This window comes from Anabrus simplex, chromosome 1 (genome assembly GCF_040414725.1).
Source record: "Anabrus simplex isolate iqAnaSimp1 chromosome 1, ASM4041472v1, whole genome shotgun sequence".
NCBI classification, from domain to species: Eukaryota; Metazoa; Arthropoda; class Insecta; order Orthoptera; family Tettigoniidae; genus Anabrus; species Anabrus simplex.
The window spans coordinates 588,171,805-588,194,185 of record NC_090265.1 but is presented as its reverse complement, the minus strand read 5'-3'; the positions used below and the strand labels follow the sequence as shown (position 1 = coordinate 588,194,185).

The window sequence follows — 22,381 nt, the reverse complement described above, 5'->3', positions numbered from 1 at the left end:
CGTCCTTAGCCTGAAAGCTGGTTGGATCTCCAACAGCTCCACCATCAGCTGTCATAGGCAGCCGAGGCGTAATTGAAAATGAGTACCAGAAGAATGAGGATGAGGTATTTTCCCGTCGCCTGCCTCTCCGAATCAGCCTATACCTTTGAATATAAGTCCACTAAAATGCACACGCCAGCTGACCCTACGTGTGACATCTTCACAATACTCATAACAGGGACTGGCTGCGCAAAGAATGGTATTACTAGACCTCACTTTCATAATGTCAAAGCCAAAGATGATACTGAGACAGATCTATGAAAGCAACAAACTTGTCCTAGCCCAGGGATGGCGAACCTATTACACGCGTGCCACTAGGTAACACGTAAACACGTTAGGCAACTTATTTTAATGTTTTTAACATGTAATAAATAGGTCGAAAATCTAGCAACATAGCACATATTAACATTACTTACATATGGCTAAATTGATTCTAAGGCCATATTTTTTACAAATGTTGAAGAAAAATAGACCTTATCCTTAAAATTAACGTTTTTTAAAATGTTAATGAAATGGCGTTTGGCTTTTAGTGGCAGGAGTGTCCGAGGACAAGTTCGGCTCGCCAGATGCAGGTCTTTTGATTTGACGTCCATAGGCGACCTGCTCGTCGTGATGAGGATGAAATGATGATGAAGACGAAACATATACCCAGCCCCCGAGTCAGCGAAATTAACCAATTATGGTTAAAATTCCCGACCCTGCCGAGAATCGTACTCGGGACCCCTGTGACCAAAGGCCAGCATGCTAACCATTTAGCCATGGAGGCGGACTTTTAAAATGTAAGTTTCACTGATGTTTGCAAAATAAAATGATGAAACATTCAGTCGAATGGATTTCTATGTAATAAAATGTAATACCTTAATTAAGTCAAACGAGGGGTTTCATGATGATTTTATAGGAAAATAATCGATGGCACACTAGACGGTAAAAATTGAACAAGACTTTAATTGACACGCTAGTCGGTAAAGGTTTGCCATCACTGCCCTAGTCCATACCAGAAGTCATAGTGCACTGTAAACACTATATTTCGCCAGAAATTATACTGAGCTGTGTATTTATTGCATGTGAATGTTGTTGTTGGTTCTCCGAAATAGCCCACCGAGAAACCGTAACCACGTTGATAATGGTCGCCTATATCTCAAAGATACTTAACAGAAATATTTAGCTTATTTTACTAGATCTGTGATACTGATAATGTCGCAGTACTAGAGCTCGTCATGTTCCTGGATCAAAACATGAACAGTGATAAGCAAATTTGTTCGGTAACACAGCTCAGCCATATCGTGAACTAGCAGGTGATTGAACATGTCAGCGAACTGGATAAGGCACGGACACTCAGTAGGGTAGATGAGGAAGAGAGGCTACACGAGATTATACGTCAGATTTATACACAGGCCTCTTCTCATATCTGGGAGTGCTGGCCAAGTGGCATCTCATTAGGCGGCCGTGGTTCGAAACCCGGCTAATGCACGTGCTTTTTTTTGAAATGGAAAGTAGTCCGGATTACACGCAATGCCGGAGGTCCCGTGGCTATGATCACGATATTAACTATCGCCTGTAATTTCTTGCTTGCTTTGCTTTTTTTAAAATGGAAAAACAAATACCGATCGAGGGGCTGCAGATGGTTAGGCTCTCACTTACTAACTTATAAGTATTGGTGAGAAATCGAAGTTGTGCTTTTAAAGAATTCAACACCCTTGGGACTTCAGTTTAGTTTATATTTTCTCATTTCAGTCATCTCCTTACTCTCAACCCCTTGACTTGTTCCTTAAACGCAACGCTGCAATAGCTTTCTGACGAGAACATTAGGAATAAAACAATGTAAAAAATATAAAGAACTTTAAAAATAATTTCAGATGGACATTGTACACATTTGACACAGAAAGCAATCGGCTGAAAACAAGCAAATTATCTTTAGTAATATAACGAGAGCGTCCGCCTCTGTGGTGTAGTGGGTAGTGTGATTAGCTGCCACCCCCGGAGACCGGGTTCAATTCCCGGCTCTGCCACGAAATTTGAAAAGTGGCACGAGGGCTGGAACGGGGTCCATTCAGCCTCGGGAGGTCAACTGAGTAGAACTGGGTTCGATTCCCACCTCAGCCATCCTGGAAGTGGTTTTCCGTGGTTTCCCACTTCTCCTCCAGGCACATGCCAGGATGGTACCTAACTTAAGGCCACGGCCACTTCCTTCCCTCTTCCTTGTCTATCCCTTCCAATCTTCCCATTTCCCCCACAAGGCTCCTGTTCAGCATAACAGGTGAGGCCGCCTGGGCGAGATAGGTCTTATGGCGACGACTTCGCATATGAATGTCCGTTGCATTGCTATCATTTTTATTGAATTCGTGTGAGTAAATGTAATACAACATAACATCTGAAAATTATGTTACGGCAGTAAATATATTGCAAAACTTATGTTGAGGGTGAAAATCCACAGCCTGTTTCCAGTCATTTGACCGGGTCAGGAATGGAATGAATGAAGCCCCATCTAGCGGCGAGGATAAGGATTGTGCCGGCTGCCGAAGCCTGTCGCACTCCTGTGGGGCTAAGATTAATGAATGACAGATGAAATGAAATTATATTAGAGAGTATTGCTCTAATGAAAGATGACAGGGAAAACCGGAGTACCCGGAAAGAAAGAAACCTGTAACGCCTCCGCTTTGTCCAGCACAAATCTCACATGGAGTGACCGGGATTTGAATCACGGAACCCTGCGGTGAAAGGCCGGTGCGCTGCCACCTGAGCCACGGAGGCTCTTATGTTGAGGATAACGACATTAATCTTTTCCCTATGTAAATTATGGTTTATTGCGCGTTTCTCTCCTTTTTAAGTATATATCCCACTGCTAAAACAGGAACCACAACTGCTGCTTGCCTTTCCTCTATTTACAAAATTGCTATTGACATCAAGGAACAAAGACAATTAAAAAACCGTAAACATTTCAAAAGGCTGAAGTACCTTCCTTGGCGTCCGTTTTTCTTGCATGGTATCAACTTCAGTCCATTCTTCAACTTTAGGAACGGCAGGAGTTCATTTATTGATGACTGGTAAGGCGGTCGGTGCGTGGTAGAATTTTCATCTCTGTATCTTCTCCAAGTATATCTGTCTCGACTGACTTTTCTGTGCATGCAGGAGTTTATTTATTGATGACTGGTAAGGCGGTCGGTGCGTGGTAGAATTTTCATCTCTGTATCTTCTCCAAGTATATCTGTCTCGACTGACTTTTCTGTGCATGCAGGAGTTTATTTATTGATGACAGGTAAGACGGTCCGTGTGTGGTAGAATTTTCATTCCTGTATCGTCTCCACTCCAGTGTCGACTGCTTTTTTTTTTCTGTGCGTGTACAGGTAATCGGCGAGCAAGTTGAAGCATGTGTGGGGTATAGGGTTGACTGTGTAGTTAAATGTGGCCATTTTGCATATTAAGTTAGCCATAAATTTTCGAGAAAGCCACTAGTGGCATTTTGGCCACTTTATTTTCCTAACTTGGCCATTTGTAGCCATATTTACTTTGGACATTGTTATCGCGATTTTCAAGTGTAGCAACAGGTTTTAATATTTCTAGTTTGGGTAGGATTACCATACAAATGCGGACCTGACCGTATTTTCGACTTTTAATGTAGCGTCCGCGACCATTTTTACGTTCTCTGCTAATGTCCGCATGTTTTATTTTTGGGAAGTAAGATGTTTTGATTTTTGTTTCAACCCGTATTTGCATCGAACATTGAATTACATCCTTTGTCATTCGCTTACAATCGATCTGTTATGCTAGCAAAACTGAGAATATCGATTTGCATCGCTTGCAATCGATTCGATTACGCAGTTCTTTGGAGGGCCAGCCCATAACGGTCGTGTTGAGAGATTGTTCTCCTTAATAAATCACAGTGGACAAAGGAGAGAAATAGACTGACAGTTGATTTTGTGAAAGGGATTTCAATGGCAAAATTTAATTTTAGAGATATGAATCGCAAAAGCTATTTTAAATATTTGTGTCAACAAAAGGAACTGTTAAAAAATATTCAGTCTAGTGAGAAATATCCATGGGACATGGGCTCTAAAAGGTAGGTATGCGCGATGGGTATAATATTTTTTTATTTTTTGTTTTTATGTAAATATAGCTATTTGACAAAATACAATTTAACTAATAATGTTTAATTCGAGATTCGGCAGTAAAAGTAATTGAACATCCATTTTTCATAAATGAACGCCAACAGTACCGATTCGACTTTTCTCGCATGTTCGTCTCCCTTACCTGCATGGCATATCTTGATTAATGAATTGAGAATGAAATGAAAAATTCCACTTATCACATGGCACCAAAGAAAATAGCAATTGCCAATTTTACAAAAAAAAGTATAGTTAATGAAATTCAAAATCTGCTGCTTAACAACTTCGGATCCTTAGAAAAATTCCACTACTAAGTGTCGCAGCTAAATAGCGTAACAGATTTAGGTTCAGGATTTGAAAGGAGTGTTGAAAAAGTGAAAAATTAGTGAAGGAATATAAGTTTTCAGAAGTGGGTAAATAGGTCCTCCTCGACTGAATCCTGGCTAGAACGTAGTATAAAGATGCTGTAGTAGAAAATCCCTATTTAGAATTCGTTTCGTTTGCTCTTTCGGCTCTAACTTTGTCTCATTCAAATACAGAAGTCGAGCGCGTGTTCGGTCAGGTTAAAAAATTAAGAACAAAGAGAGTAAGGTTTGGACTAAGCTGTATGGAAAAATATTGTTTTCCATGAGGTCCCGTGGGAAGATCTTAGATTTGTTAAAACAAGTGCAGCTTAGAAACTAGCTGGAATTGATAAGATTTCTGGGGATATACTAAAGACAGTGGGTTTGGATATTTTACCATATCTAAAGTACTCATTTGACTATTATTTGCATGAAGGAGCTATACCAAATGAATGGACAATTGCTCTCAAAACCCCTGTGTATAAAGAAAAGGGTGATAGATATCATCATCATCATCATCATCATCATCATCATCAAGTTTCCACTCCAGTTTCCCGGGTGTGGTTTACGAGCGCTCTCCATTTGAGTCTATTCATGTAGGCTACCACTGCCCCTTCAAGACTTCATCCTAGTTGATTCATTTGGATGTGATATCTTCCTTCACTTGGTCCAGCCATCTCCTCCTAGGTCTTCCAACAGGTCTCTTTCCAGTAATCTCAGTATGCAACCATTGTTGTGCAATTCTTCCTTCTGCAATACGTTTGACGTGACCAAATCATCACAAACGTGCCCTAGTTATGGCCAGTTTCCATGCATTGCATGTAAGCTTTCGGAAAGCATTCTTTCTGATTATATTGGACATGTTTGCGAAATTAATAACGGGTTCGATATGAGGCAGTTCGGGTTTAGGAAAGGTTATTCCACTGAATTTCAACTTATACGATTCCAGCAAGATATAACAGATATCTTGGATTCAGGAGGTCAAATGGACTGTATCGCGATTGACCTGTCTAGGGCATTTGATAGGATGGATAATGTGAGACTACAGGCAAAAATGAGTGAAATTGGACTAGACAAAAGAGTGACTGAATGGGTGGCTATATTTCTAGAAAATAGAACTCAGAAAATTAAACTGGGCGAAGCTTTATCTGACCCTGTAATAATTGAGAGGGGAATTCCTCAAGGCAGTATTATTGGACCTTTATGTTTTCTTATATATATATAAAAGTGATATGAGTAAAGAATTGGAATCAGAGATAAGGCTTTTTACGGATGATGTTATTATGCATAGAGTAATAAATAAGTTACAAGATTGTGAGCAACTACAAAATTATATCGATAATGTTGTGAGATGGACAGCAGGCAATGGTATGATGATAAACGGGGTTAAAAGTCAGGTTGTGAGTTTCACAAATAGGAAAAGTCCTCTCATTTTAGTTACTGCGTTGATGGGGTGAAAGTTATTTTGGGGATCATTGTAAGTACCTACCTAGGTGTTAATATAAGGAACGATCTTCATTGGGGTAATCACATAAATGGGATTCTAAATAAAGGGTACAAATCTCTGCACATGGTTATGCGGATATTATTTAGGGGTTGTAGTAAGGATGTAAAGGAGAGGGCACATAAGTCTCTGGTAAGACCCCAACTAGAGTATAGTTCCATTGTATGGGACTCTCACCAGGATTACTTGATTCAAGAACTGGAAAAAATCCAAAGAAGAGCAGCTCGATTTGTTCTGGGTGATTTCCGACAAAAGAGTAGCGTTACAAAAATGTTGCAAAGTTTGGGCTGGGAAGACTTGGGAGAAAGGAGACGAGCTGCTCGACTAAGTGGCATGTTCCAAGCTGTCAGTGGGGAGATGGCGTGGAATGGCATTAGTAGACGAATAAGTTTGAGTGGCGTCTTTAAAAGTAGGAAAGATTACAATATGAAGATAAGATTAGAATTCGAGAGAACAAATTTTGACAAATATTCATTTATAGGAAGGGGAGTTAGCGGTTGGAATAACTTACCAACGAAGATCTTCAATAAATTTCCAATTTATTTGCAATAATTTAAGAAAGGGCTAGGAAAACAACACCTGGCCGACTGCCCTAAATGCAAATCAAGATTGATTGATTGATTGATTGATTGATTGATTGATTGATTGATTGATTGATTGATTGATTGATTGATTGATTGATTGATCAGACGTCATCAGAAAAATCAAGGGATGCAGATGACGAGTGATGAAGATGATGATGTATATTTTTGTTAGGTGAGTTCAGTTCCACACTCTCATAACCATATGAAGAGATCTGTAATCATTATTTTACAGCATCGTCAATTTGCTTACGACGACGAAGACCTTTCCGTATATTAACACCTAGGTATTTACAACGATCACTCCATCAATACAGTAAAAAAAAAATGAAATGGCGTATGGCTATTAGTGCCGGGAGTGTCCGAGGACAAATCCGGCTCGCTAGATGCAGGTATGTTGATTTGACTCCCGTAAGCGACCTGCACGTCGTGATGAGAATAAAATGATGATGAAAACGACACATACACCCAGCCCCTTGCCAGCGAAATTAACCAATGAAGGTTAAAATTCCCAACCCTGCCAGGAATCGAACCCGGGACCCCTGTGACCAAAGGCCAGCACGCTAACCATTTAGCCATGGAGCCGGACATCAATACAGTAATTAACACTGAGAGGACTTTTCCTCTTGGTGAAACTTACAACCTGACTTTTCATTCCTCTTTACCATATTGTCGAGCTCATTTTGGAGTCGCTCATAATCCTGTAACTTATTTACTACCCTATAGATAGAGCCCTGCACGGATGCGGATATCCGCGAAGTTAGTGTCTTGGCGGATATAAACTCTATGGCAAAAAAGCAAAGTCATCCCCGTACAGGCCATGAAGGCCCTTGTGGAGGGTGGAAGGTAAAGGCTTCTACTATCCGTAACCTCGGCTCTTGATGGGGTAGAGTGGTTAGCTCTACGCCCAGCCGCCTTTGCCCCCAGGAAACAAGCTGGTACTCATTTTTGGTGTAGGCTGACTGAACCTCAGGGCCATATGACAAACTCTATGGCAGTGTGGATAATTTTGCTGATAATTTCTAAATAATGATGTTTATTGATTTTCACTCAGGTATACTCTTGGTTTTGCTTGTAGTTGGGTAAAGAGCCTTGAGACCAAAAAGCCAAAAATCTGACCTAAGCCTAGCTGGCTCCTGTCCTCAATTAATGGAAGTAAGGAACAAAAGTCAATACGTCGATAGTTGTCGCAAGAGAAAGTCCCTCATCAACCTGTGACTGTAGGGGTTCTGGTGCCAGGTGTCAGGCCTATTCGTATTATGTTAACACATCTATCCATTTCAATATCTTAGATGTAATATACTGTAGTTAAATACGACGTATTCACAATATCCGCGGAGAACTATTTTTCGGATGCGGATAACCATTCGCGGATGCGGGTGCGGATGAAGGAAGTGCGGATGCGGAGCAGATGCGCATATTATTTCGTATATCCGCGCAGGACTCTACCTATAGAGTTAACATCATCATTCGCAAAAAGTTTACTCTACAGTGTCCAGCTTTTTGATCCATATACCAGAGTGGAAAGGTGAACCACTTATATTCTCATTTTTGTTTCTCTGCTCACTTCCTTGTCTTTGTTCGTTTATATTGTGTTGCTGTAATGCAGTGATACTATTAAGAGAGGCAGCGACCCCGTCATGAAAGCCAAGCAATATGGCTGACGATCTCACTCCGAAATCTTTAGGCTATTTCGATTGGCAGAATTCGGCTAGCCAGGCCGAAGCCCTATGCTCCCTAGTTGTTTGTTAATAGAGTAATATAGATTATTTGATTCATGAATTTGGTGATTAATCTTTGAATCTATCGTTGTTATGGTCCCTTTAAGTAGCCTATCCTACTCAATCTGCTCTACTTGTTAAAGAGAAAGTTATTATTATTATTATTATTATTATTATTATTATTATTATTATTATTATTATTATTATTATTATCATTATTATTATTATTATTTCAGGATCTCATTCAGTCATTGAATATTCAGCTATACTGACTGATTCCTGTTTGGTAGAGAGCAGGGGTTTGCAATAGTAAGGGCTCGAGGGCCACATTGGAAACCCCAGGCATAATAGACAAATTTTCGTAAAATTCCACAAATAAAACGTAGGTAGCAGTATGAAATATAATGCATAGTTCAATTGTATTTTACAATTGCATAAAAGAGTGAAATTATACATAACAAATGCTATTATACCCAGGACAATTGAGTTCGGAAGAAGAACACCCAACAATGTCACTTCTTCTTCTACCACTTTTCCCACACCTGTGGGGTCGCAGGTGCGAACAGTGTCGCGCAATGTGAAATTGACCCTGTTTTATGACCGGATGCCCTTCCTGACGCCAACCTTATATGGGAGGATGTAAGCACTATTGCGTGTTTCTGTGTCGGTTGGTAGTGTAGTGTGTTGTCTGAATATAGTGAGGAAAGTTTTGGAACAAACACAAATACCCAGTCCCCGAGCCAGAAGAATTAATCAAACACAATTAAAATCCCCGACCCGGCCCGGAATCGAATCCGGGACCCTCTGAACCGAAGGCCTCAATGCTGATAATTCAGCCTGTGACCAACAATGTCACTTCATTTGAATTAATGTTTGACAAATGACAAAAAGGAAAAACAATACTTAAAAACAAACTGAAATGAATAATGTAGTCAAGGTAAAACTTACAGAAGAACAATTTAGAAGGAGTAGTGTGAAGGGAGTCCGCCTCTGTGGTTTAGTGGTTAGCGTGATTAGCTGCCACCCCTGGAGGTCCGGGTTCGATTCCCGGCTCTGCCAAAAAATTTGAAAAAGTGGTACGAGGGCTGGAACGGGGTCCACTCAGCCTCGGGAGGTCAACTGAGTAGAGGTGGGTTCGACTCCCACCTCAGCCATCCTGGAAGTGGTTACCCGTGGTTTCCCACTTCTCCTCCAGGCAAATGCCGGGATGGTACCTAACTTAAGGCCACGGCCGCTTCCTTCCCTCTTCCTTGCCTGTCCCATCCAATCTTCCCATCCCTCCACAAGGCCCCTGTTCAGCATAGCAGGTGAGGCCGCCTGGGCGTGGTACTAGTCATCCTCCCCAGTTGTATCCCCCGACCTAGAGTCTGAAGCTCCAGGACACTGGCCTTAAGGCGGTAGAGGTGGGATGCCTCGCTGAGTCCGAGGGAAAAACCGACCCTGGAGGGAAAACAGATTAAGAAGAAGAAGAAGAAGAAGAAGTGTGAAGGGCGCAAAGTGCCTAAAATCCCAGCCATGTACTTCTAAGAGTACTTCCATTAAAATGAAGAATTGAAGCCGCTTCTTACACCAATCGCAATTAAAGTATTTCTTGGTATTCATTGCATGCTACGTTGCATAAAAATGTCCACAGTGAGGTTGACATGGAGTTCAAGATTTGGTATGAATCCCATAGCCATTTTTATAATGGTTAAGACCAAGCATTGGCATTTGTAAAGGCTCATTTTTCTCCGAAGTTTTGGATTTTTGTTTCTTTAAATAAAAATAATCCATATAGACCAAGTGAATAATAAAAACAGGAAATAATATTCAAGAAGGAATTAGTTCTGACTTGGGTCTCTAAAGGGTATAACAATACATTTTGAACTAGCTATGACATATTTAAAAAAAAAAAAACTGTCTTCACATTACTTAAAATATATTTTTAAAGCCCTCCCGGGCCGCCATTAAAACCTCTGGTAGGCCTATAGAGCATGTATTTTCTTCTGCTGACATGGAGTTCCATCCCCTAGTCATGAAATGCCTCGCTTCTGAGACTGTATTCTGTACGTAAGTATCTGTATTTCGCTAGAACATCATCAGCGTATGTTATAGTCTGTGTCAAATGGGAAACTATTTCCGTTATGGTCGTTGTAATGAAGTAAAAATATTTGCGCTGGCGCAAATGATACTTAACGAAGTAATACTGTATTTTTCGTGGAGAGCAGCGCATTCAGTGGGCGGGATAATGCGACAATATAGCGGCCGCTGGGTTGAACATATTCTGAGCACCCTCTCGAAGCCAAAACGCTTCCCATTTTACACGTACTCCATTACATGTGTTATGTATGGCGCTATTAATGTAATACACACATTACATATTTTTAAAAAGTGCATAGACAATTTCTCAGAGAAATAGAGTTAAAAGATACACAATGACAACACATAACGAATTTATCCTAAATTTCAAGTCGTGCAGCCCAGATATCCGATATTATGACATTTCTGTGCAAAATTATAAACGGTAGAATTTTTCTGTCCTGGCACTCTTAAAATGTCATGTTCTTAGGATCCGAAGAAGAATATATTTTTTCCTTTCTTTCTTAATCTGCTTACCCTCAAGGGTTGGTTTTTCCCTCGGACTCAGCGAGGGATTCCACCTCTACCGCCTCAAGGGCAGTGTCCTGGGGCGTCAGACATTGGATCGGGGGATGAAACTGGGGAGTATGACAAGTACCTCGCCCAGGCGGCCTCACCTGCTATGATGAACAGGTGTCTTGGTGTGGGATGGGAATATTGGAGGGGATAGACAAGGAAGAGGGAAGGAAGCGGCCGTGGCCTTAAGTTAGGTACCATCCCGGCATTTGCCCGGAGGAGAAGTGGGAAACCATGGAAAACCACTTCTAGGATGGCTGAGGTGGGAATCGAACCCACTACTCAGTTGGCCTCCCGAGGCTGAGTGGACCCCGTTCCAGCCCTCGTACCACTTTTCAAATTTCGTGGCAGAGCCGGGAATCGAACCCGGGCCTCCGGGGGAGGCAGCTAATCACACTATTCACTACACCACAGAGGCGGACTAGTAGAATAAATGTAACCTTTCAAATGGACGTAGTTAGAACATTCTTCTTAATCTATTTACCCTCCAGGGTTGGTTTTTCCCGCGGACACAGCGAGGGATCCCACCTCAACCGCCTCAAGGGCAGTGTCCTGGAGCTTCAGACTCTGGGTCGGGGGATACAACTGGGGAGGATGACCAGTACCTCGCCCAGGCGGCCTTGTGGGGGGATGGGAAGATTGGAAGGGACAAGGAAGAGGGAAGGAAGCGGCCGTGGCCTCAAGTTAGGTACCATACCGGCATTTGCCTGGAGGAGAAGTGGGAAACCATGGAAAAACCACTTCCGGGATGGCTGAGGTGGGAATCGAACCCACCTCTACTCATCTGACCTCCCGGGGCGGAGTGGACCCCGTTCCAGCCCTCATAACCCTTTGCAAATTTCGTGGCAGAGCCTGGAATCGAACCCGGACCTCCGGTGCTGGCAGCTAATCAAGCTAACCACTACTCCATAGAGGCGGATAGTTCGAACATTCAATCATTCAAATTCTCCTATCCACAGACTATGCACTATCTACGAGAGTGCAGCTCGTAAAATTCACTCCTTGAATATCAGTTCGTCAATTCAAATCTTTGCGACCGAGCTCGATAGCTGCAGTCGCTTAAGTGCGGCCAGTATCCATTATTCGGGAGGTAGTGGGTTCGAACCCCACTGTCGGCAGCCCTGAAGATGGTTTTTCCGTGGTTTCCCATTTTCACACCAGGCAAATGCTGGGGCTGTACCTTAATTAAGGTCGCGGACGCTTCCTTCCTACCGAGCTCGATAGCTGCAGTCGCTTAAGTGCGGCCAGTATCCAGTATTCGGGAGACAGTAGGTTCGAACCCCACTGTCGGCAGCCCTGAAGATGGTTTTCCGTGGTTTCCCATTTTCACACCAGGCAAATGCTGGGGCTGTACCTTAATTAAGGCCACGGCCGCTTCCTTCCCACTCCTAGCCATTTCCTGTCCCATTGTCGCCATAAGACCTATCTGTGTCAGTGCGACGTAAAGCAACTCGCAAAAAAAAAAAAAAAAAAGCTTCCTTCCTATTCCTAGCCCTTTCCTGTCCCATCGTCGCCATAAGACGTATCTGTGTCGGTGCGACGTAAAGCTACTTGCAAAAAAAAAAAAAAAAAACAAATCTTTGCGATATACTTCAGACATCTAACAAATCGCAAAAACATCAACTCAAAATGCCCTATTATAAATAACTATATATTTCTCCAGATGTCTCTAATAGTACGTGCCGGGCTGAGTGGCTCAGACGGTTAAGGCGCTGGCCTTCTAACCCCAACTTGGCAGGTTCGATCCTGGCTCAGTCCGGTGGTATTTGAAGGTGCTCAAATACGACAGCCTCGTGTCGGTAGATTTACTGGCACGTAAAAGAACTCCTGCGGGACTAAATTCCGGCACCTCGGCGTCTCCGAAGACCTTAAAAAGTAGTTAGTGGGACGTACAACAAATAACATTATTATTATTATTATTATTATTATTATTATTATTATTATTATTATTATTATTATTATTATTATTATTACGTAACATATTAGTCCGGTCCTGCGGTGTTGGGGGCAACGCATCCGCCTGTCACCCGGCGGTCCCGGGTTCGTTTTCCGGCCGGGTCAGGTTTTTTAAATTGTACATGATCCTCACATTCAACACTTCCGCAATTTCCAAATACACGCAGGTTAATAACATATGGTGCAAAGTAGGGGGCAAAAGATCTTCTTAGGTCGACACCGCGAACAAATAGCATTTTTTTAAATGTAACATACTGTATAATTATTATTTTCAAAATATATTTTTCCATTAATTCATCACTTTCTTCAGAGTAAAGTGAAATTCACTTTCATAATACCGTAGTCTATTACTTGTCATTGCTTGTTTAATTATTAATTTAGTAGGTACGGTATATCATAATAATCTTTAGGATGTCTGTCCTTCGGTTCAGAGGGCCCTGGGTTCGATTCCTCACCGGGCTGGGGATTTCCATGTTCCGTGGGTCGGCACGCCGGCTGGATTTGGTCCAGTTTTACGACCGGATGCCCGTCCCGACACTATCGCTATGTGGAGGTGGAGGGATGTATTCAGTATCGCTTTTTTCTGTGGTAATGTAGTGCGCTGTATGCATACGAATAGTGTGTTGACCAAGAATACTATGGTCATCTTACTGCATCGATAAGTTACCGACTGAAATGTTAATCATGTTTAGAAACTATGTTTCTGCATCTTAGCCTCGTTCGTTTCCAGGTACTTATCATTACTTGGCAAGTTTAAATAGTACTCTTGCACCCAAGGTCGACCTTTACATCTTCCCGCGTTTGTATTTTTTATAACCTGAGCACTGTTGGAGCACCGCGCAGCTGCTAGCGCCAACATGTCTCCTGGTGGCATTGTGCAGAGGTAAGGTTGTGCTACAGCTACAGCCTGTCGGTTTGCTCACATACAAGCTCAGTTCGTTATGAACGAGGCTCGTTGTCGGATGTGTTGTGTCTTCGTTCAGTTTGTTTCTAAAACACAGCCTCTAATAATGAAGCTGGTGTTCGTTATACATTAAATGTGAGACTTTAAAACTGTCGAGCAAGTGTAATATTGAGTTCGTCATAATAAAGTTCTGGCTCACAGTGGTGACTTCAAACAGTTTAACCTACAAATTCTAGATGTAAACACAAACTTTGAAACCTTCTGCGCTTTATTTAGAGGATCTTGAGACTGTTGGAGTATATTACTCGAAGTAGATAACAATCTACGTTTACAATCTGGAATAAATCTAGAACTGGCTGAACCTGTGAACGTATGTGCCCTTTTGTAAAAGTGTTATCATTCTGTGAATGCATATTTCGTGTCAGCCCAAGATATACTTGTGGAACCGTGATTTTTCTCGTACATCAACTTGAAGCGCAAGTTATTTCTATTATTGCCGTGTGTCTGGCTAAAAATATAATAGTGTGCCGGAGATAGGAAGATGCGACGGCGATTGATTTGTATTATGCTGCTGTAAATTCTGGTAGTGCGCATGCCCTCTTGCTAGTAGTGAATAAAAATCAGTGGAGAATCATAAATAATTCACTGTTAAGCTACCGGTTGAAAGTGTGGTTAATGAAGCAGCTACGTATTGGTTAATTTTTATGTTGTTTTGCTTGACTGGCTTGCTGCGGCGGCGAGCGGTCCTCGAGCTGTGATCAAAACAAGAAAAACTGACAGCAACTAGCCGGTGGATTCTAACGGCACCGGAGCTCTTGGCCAAAGTAAGCACCTTATCTGAAGTAGGTCACACAGCTGAAATACAGTTCCTTCCTGATTACCCGGTGCGTGTGTGTCAGTTTAGGTATTACGCTTGAACTTACGTACGAATGAGGTGAGGTTATATTACTCTTTTTCCCTGCTGTGAGTGTATTTTATAAACAGCTAGCTCCTTGATTTTTGCAGCGACATTTAAACTTAACTTTTTGGTGAACATGACGTTGATGGTTTAAACATGTTCCATTTAATCTGTGTTACTGAAGTAAATCATTTCTTCAATTTTTGAAGTGCCGTAAGGGACTTGTACTTAATCCTTTTAAAATGAGTTCAAGTTTATGATAGTTAATTTGAGCAATTTACAGTTTACAGCGTGATGGGAGCAAACATGGGTAAGAACTCGTCCCTTTTGGACGCACTTCCTTCGACCCAAGGGACTTTACATGTAGTAATGTTAGGACTGGATAGTGCTGGAAAGACTACTGCATTATATCGATTGAAGTTTGATCAGTATCTCAACACAGTGCCGACAATAGGATTTAACTGTGAGAAGGTGAAAGGTACCCTTGGACGTGCGAAGGGTATTAATTTCCTTGTATGGGATGTTGGTGGTCAAGAAAAGTTGCGGCCCTTGTGGAAAAGTTATACTCGATGCACTGATGGAATAGTTTTTGTACTGGATAGTGTGGACATTGAACGAATGGAAGAAGCCAAAATGGAATTAGTTCGGACGGCGAAATCACCTGATAATACGGGAGTCCCCATATTGGTTTTAGCTAATAAGCAAGACCTTCCTGGGGCTAGAGAACCGAAGGAACTAGAGAAACTTTTAGGTCTTCACGAACTTGGAGGTGGTGGGAGTGGTAGTGGAGGTCAAAATTCATCCGCCCCCAGTTCTCCCCAACATATGTGGCACGTTCAACCTGCCTGTGCCATTACAGGGGAGGGTCTTCACGAAGGGATGGAAGCGCTCTATGAAATGATCCTTAAAAGGCGGAAATTAGCAAAGCAATGTAAAAATAAGAAGAGATAAAGTGATCTTATTTTTCATTTCTTTTTGAAATGATTTATTATTATATTATGAAGACTGCCATATTTTGTACTGTGTATATATTATATAGCTCTGCTATCTCCCCCAGTAAGGTGTACAAGAGATGGATGAAAGGTAATGCATCACACTCATCTTCCGCTTGTCAATCTCCTAGTGATATACTTGAAAGTTTAAGGATTTTAATGGAGCAAATTGTAAAGTTACATTATGACATTTTATTTGTTCTCCACGTTCTTTCACACATTGTCCATTTAGAGAAATCGCCTAGTGTTCTCGGCTTCAAAATCCTTAAACTTCTTTTTACCAAAGAGATTTAACTGTCGACTGAAGGCCATGCTTATTATAATATCTGGTATTGTATTTTATTTGGGCAATTGCATTATTAACTTTAAAAATGTTCATTCTTTATTAGTGTTCGACGACTTTTTATCTCAACTTGACATAGGCCTATGTAGGGGAGTGTGAAAATTATTCCACTCAGTCTTTCAATACCTGTTGCAGCGTTTTCAATTTATTATCTCTGACCGTTTTAAATATAGTGAAATAACATATGAAGGCACTGAATTACAGTAAATTTACAGATTATATTTAGCACTGAACTAAGCATTTAGTGACAGTAAGCTACCACCTCCATGGGTGTACAGCTTCCTGTTATGTAGCAAACTACAATAGAACCTTCTCTGATCCTTCATTAATTTTTCAGTGATTTTGTGATTTAAAATATAGGGCATTATATCCAGATCATTAGCTTCAATTCTTGTAATGTTTTAATACAGTTTCGTAAACAGTATTTTATTTCGTATTTCAGTTCTTGATCTTCAGATTGCTCAAGTAAGATTTTGTGCTCATCTTGCAGGTATTATCTTGGTTGAAAGATCAGCATGGCCTTTGAAGCGAGTGTTCTTAGTTACCTATGTTTGTACACTTGAAAGACTGAGATTTATGGTACCAGTTCGAGATACAACTGGAAAATATTGATTGTAACACTAACATTTCTTCTGGCAATGTGATAATTTGATTTTTCTTTTCTTTTTCAATAGTTGTCTTGAGGTTTGACATATCGTTATATTGAAATAGTTCGACTCTGGGGAGCTCTTGATAAGTCTTTTAAACCAATTTAGAGTGATTTAAAAATTGAATAGCTCTGATAAATTGCTGAATTTTCTGGTTTGTACCATGGTAACATTGCTATGGTTTTGTACCAATGTTCCTTATGTTTACACTGATTGTTTTGAATAGAAAAATTAAGTTAGGGAAAAGGAGATAGAGAAACTATATTGCATCTTGGGCAAGAACAAGATGACTTTCCTTCTCCGTAAGTTTTAAATATTCCACACAAGAGTCCCATTCTATTTGGATAAGATTGTATCTCCAGTACGCAAAGAAAACAAGGAAGTGAGAATTCTGTTGCTTTTTATATTGCCTAGTGCCTTGTGAGGTTATGAATATTTTAGATGTGTTTTAATCATTGCTAACGTTATACAATATGTAGGCCATTAACGTAAGCTACGGTTATAATGTTTCATTTTATTTCTTTGACGAACAAGAATTTAAAATTTCACTATAATAATGTTGATGATAGCAGAATATTGAGTTCTCAAGACCACACTAAAGTTTTAAATTAGGTTCTTTGATATGAAATGCTGTAAAATTCCCTCTGGACAGACATTTTTGGTGACTTAAGTTTTCAAGATGTGTATTTGTTTGCAAATTTTGTGCTTGCTGTCTAGTTGCCATAATTACTCATGATACTTGCAGTTCATTTTCAGTAATCAGATGCTGAAATCATGGCTTATAATTATGTATCTGAACATACAATTTAGCATGTGGTGAAAATGAAACCCAAGTGTGAGTCTTCCAAAAGAGGCTGTACTACGATTTGTAATCAAATTTTGAAGAAACTTGGAGGGCTTTAGTTATAGGAATATTACTTAGGTGTGATAGCCTATATGGATATAACATTTTTGAACGGAATGTACGTGCTTGATAATGAATGAGTTGCTCAGTTTTTTAAAAATGAATTGTTTTGTATCTTGCTTGAAGTGCCTGTGAAGTTTGAACTGTTTCTTGAAATGTTTAACACATTGTTAAGCGTAATTGCTGTGATTACTTTCTGTAAATTGTTGTTGCATGAGATGCTAAGTCATTGTTACATTGCCAGTTGAAATAACCTATGTGATAGGGTTTGTCTCGTCTCCTCCGGCACTTATTCGGCATTTCTTTCTCTTTTTTTGCATCTTCCTTTACGATAGTCTTTTTAAGAACTCATATTCAGGCCTGTAAAATTACTTTTTAGCCTTTTAAAAAGTTGAATCCTAGCAGTACTCACTCTCTGGCACCCTCCCCCTTCCATCAATGATAGTCTCCATTTTTCCCATTTTCTGTTAGTGGGTGATGTGATAGTTGAGTAACGTCATGAAGGCAGGCGCGATTTCAATCCCGATCATTGCTAGTGGAATTTCTGAAATGAGAAGTGACGATCCCTTGGTTCGGATTCCACGCGATGATCAAAACAAAAGTCAAAACGTCTACTCGGTTTTTTACATTTTCACTGTGTGTGTGTTCTCATTCTTTTTTCTTGTGGCCTACATCTATCACTTCTCATTGACAAGAAAATCATTCTCCTACCTCTCATAATAGCCAGATTACGTTTTTCCTTCCAGGGAGAGTAATAGACACCGGTTTCTCACCCAGGCGTCCGCGGTTCGAATTCCAACCAATGCATGTGGGACTTTTAAAACGAAAAGTCACGGCCCTGTGTTTCGGATTCCATATTAAGGTCAATATCAGTTCCTCTACTCGTTTTCTTATTGATCGTTCCTTCTTTTTACTACCCATCATTCAGGTGTTTAATGTTCTGCCTGTTCTCTACAATTTGCTGCCCATTTTTCACTCAATCCTGACATACTGTACTTTCTTCGTCATATTCAAAAGCTAAAAGGTTCAGGACGCAAACATTTTTGTGGTGCAATTTCGGATGAGCCCAGCTTGGCAGTTTCGATCCTGGCTCAGTCCGGTGGATTTGAAGGTGCTAAAATACGTCAGCCTCGTGTCGGTAGATTTACTGGCACGTTAAAGAACTGCTGCGGGACAAAGTTCCGGCACCTCGGCATCTCCGAAAACTTTAAAAGTAATGATAATAAAATTATTATTCTCTTAAAATGTGGCCCCGCAGTCTGAGTCTAACTGTAAGGGTAACGAGCTTACCTCTTACCCGTAGGCCCCAGTTTCGATTCCTGGCCAAGTTGGGGATTTTTAATTGAATCTTAAGGGCTGGTTCGAGGTCCGCTCAGCCTACGCGAGAACAACTGAGGAGCTATCTGACGGTGAGATGGCAGCCTCGCTCTAGAAAGCCAAGAAAAACGGCCGAGAGGGCTCGTTGCGCTGACCACGCAGCACCTCGTGATCTGCAGGCCTTCGGGCTGAGCAGTGGTCGCTTGGTAGGCCAAAGCCCATCAGGGATGAAGCACCATGGGATATTTGTTCGGGCCTGTACCCTGCAAAGGGTGCGCATTGTCGACAGTTCTGGTAACTATTGTCAGTACATGTGATATTTTCGAAATGGAAAGTCTGATGTTTATAGTTCAATCTCGCATAAAAAAGTCTCGTCGTTTGTAAAATTTAATATATCTCCAAACTGCCCGCTGTCTTCAAGTAACAAAGCTCGTTTCATGACCCAATGATCGCATGGCCTACGTTATGGTTTAAATCATACATTACCGTCTTACGATGGATTTTATACAAGCTCTAAAAAAAGAGTCGCGTGTTAAAACTAGCGATCCTGAACTCGGGAACCTATGTTAATGGCTATGTGATGCATGACACTCACTGCCTTCAAGAAGTAGCAGTCGGTCGGTTGACCTGGGTCTCGCAATAACTGATGGGGAGGGCTCTTTTTTCCTTGGTATCCTTTTTTGACGGAATACTGTAGTAGGACGAGATCTTTCGTCCTGGACTTTTCCCAATTTCTTGGGCTCGTCACATTGGGTGGATGTAGCCTAGTTTTTTTGGTCGGATGCCCTTCCTGATACCTACCCTAATTAAAGGGATGTATTCATGTGTTCCTGTGGTGGTGTGTGTAGATAAATAATAATGGCGTGTGGTCTCCGAAGAGGCCTGGTTCAGGTCTTTCGAGTTGACGCCGTATAGGCGACCTGTGCGTCTGTGAGGATGGGCCCCTATCTATGATGAAATATAATGATGAGCACGGCACACACACTCAGCCCCCAAGCCGTCGGAATTAACTATTGAAAGTTAAACTCCCCGACCCGGCCGGGAATCGAACCCTGGGCACACTGGACCAAAGATCAGCACGCTAAACATTTAGCCATGGAGCTGGACAAAGATAAATATGTGTATTAAGACGGACACAAACACCCAGTCTTCGAGCGAGAAGAATTAAGCATTCACGGATTTAAAAAATCCAACCCGGGGCCCTCTGAACTGAAGACCAGACCAAGAAGCCAGACAAAAATTCTCATTACGGCTATATTTACAAGGATTTTTTGGGCGCTAGGAGGAGGGGGTATAAATTCCTCTCGAAGTGTATAAATCGCATATGTTGTTGTAGAGGCCCATGACAAGCTTGACGCCATCCTCAGCCAGAGTGCTTGGCTTTCCAGGATTAAAGTTATTGGACGAGCTGGGAATTGAACCCGCGATTTCCGAGTAAGAGCCGGGGTAGTTATTCATATTCTAAGGGTATAGCACATTGAAAACTGTGCATGATCACATCGGAAACATTAGGTTTGTCATTAAACTTTTTATTACCGAATGTCTGTTGACTGGTGACTAAATTTGATCCATGCTATCCTTGCTTATTATTGCCCACGCTGAAAGGGCTAGGAGTGGGAAGGAAGCGGCCGTGGCCTTAATTAAGGTACAGCCCCAGCATTCGCCTGGTGTGAAAATGGGAAACCATCTTCAGGGCTGCCGATAGTGGGGTTGGAACCTGCTATCTCCCGAATACTGAATACTGGCCGCACTTTAGCGACTGCAACTATCGAGCTCGGTACACGCGTTGTCTGCAAGCCTCGGTGAATTAAGTGCCTCCACAATCCTCTATTTACAGCTAGCTCTTTGGCATTGTTTACTTGCACGCTTCTTATCATTAAAATCTGAGTCTAACCGTCGTCGCCTTGTTCCCTCTCTTACTTTCTTCCCCTCCTTGGTCGAATCCATTATTCGCCTAGGAACCTGTCATCCTCCATTCAACTCAAATAACCCCACCACTGAAGCCAGATAATGCGAACAGCATCATCCATCGAATGTATTCTTAATTTAGCCTTTTTTATCCCCTCATTAATTCGCCTGGTGGCCACAGTTGAGGCGCAAAGTCTATAAGGAGACTACAGCCTTGAGCAAACACCTTGATGCTATTCGACAGGAGTAGGCTTCTGTGCCGGCACCTGGTTTCACTCTCTCCCTTCCTAGTATCATATAGGTTATAACGTTATTCATTCCATCTCATTAGCTCCTCTGATGAAGATGTCAGGAAGGGCATCCGGTCATGAAAACTCGCTGCGAAGATTCATCTCATTCATACCCGACCCCGCATAGCTACAGGGCGGGGGTTGGACATACATACTCATTCCGAGTACCTCCTGCCATTGTTTCCAGCTGTTCTTATCAACAATCATTCCCGCTACTTTCATGTCAGTTACTTCCGCCTTAACTCGCTGAAGAGCGAGTGTCGTCCTACTTCGTATCTCTTTTTGTTAGATCTGATCTTCAAGTCATCAGTCCGCAGGCTGGTTGGTTCCTCACATAGCACCAACGAAGAAACCACAAAAATGAGGTGTACTAGACATGATTAGGGTCGATGTAGTTTTCCATTTCTTTCCTGACTGAGCCAGAAAGAGCTATTACAGCATGACAAACTATGAGTTGCACCTTTCATAACATCCAGACGCACTAGTGCAGTGAGCGTCTTTACTCAGGACCACCCTTACCTCAGCAGCTTCCATACTGTCACAGCCATAAATGAGACTGAGACTTCAGTGGAAGCTACATTTTGCTCTAGTCTCTATCAAGAAATAGGAGCAGGCTTGCATGTTAGATCAGCAGCACAAAAAGCCATAGACCTATTAGTCCGTTAAAATCTCCCCTGAAATAAAATCCTGTTAAGTTACTTAGGCCTCTAACTGGAAATGAGTTCATATTGAGAATTTTTTTTTTTTTTTTTTTTTTAATTATACTTCCAAAATGTTCAAGCAAATCTGATGTTGAAACATTTACGTTTAAGTGGATGTAATTTCAGCTAGTGCTCAAAAACTAGTCAAACTTCTTACTAATCCTTTACAATCGATTAAGTGTTGGTTATTCCAGACAGCCCTCGACTGGATGCGGGAAAATCAAGCACAATTATTTATTATTTATTTATTGTCTTAGTGAAGTTTGTAATTAAGATGAATACGCTTTCTGGGTATGTGTATTTGTTGTGTATGGGAAAGAATAACGTAAAAACCAAAGGTGCTTCGATAACTTTTTGTCATGCGATTGTACAATTCGCACATTTTCTTGATATAATGTTATCTGCTTCTTCACTCAGGTAACAAACTATATTTTAAAAATTCTCTCTGGAGTAGAATTTCATATATTTCACTTCTATTTACAAGCATGCTGCTTGTACTGATTGAAGAGAAATTTGTATTGTTCGCTGTTACGGCAGCGTTGCTAACGAGATCTATCGGCCTGTTGGTTCATGCATACAGTTACATCGCAATAGA

General features: G+C 41.3%; 1 protein-coding gene across 1 annotated transcript; it reads left to right on the top strand.

Moving 5' to 3' along the window:
* Positions 1-13,838: 13,838 nt before the first annotated feature.
* On the top strand, positions 13,839-21,832 carry Arl4 (ADP ribosylation factor-like 4). Its single transcript, XM_067135594.2, has one exon. The coding sequence runs from the start codon at positions 14,979-14,981 to the stop codon at positions 15,633-15,635; it is 657 nt and encodes a 218-aa protein (XP_066991695.1). The 5' UTR covers positions 13,839-14,978; the 3' UTR covers positions 15,636-21,832.
* The last annotated feature ends 549 nt before the right edge of the window (positions 21,833-22,381 follow it).

Coding starts and splice junctions, on each gene's coding strand:
- Arl4 (XM_067135594.2), top strand. CDS start 14,979: ATGGGAGCAAACATGGGTAAGAACTCGTCCCTTTTGGACGCACTTCCT.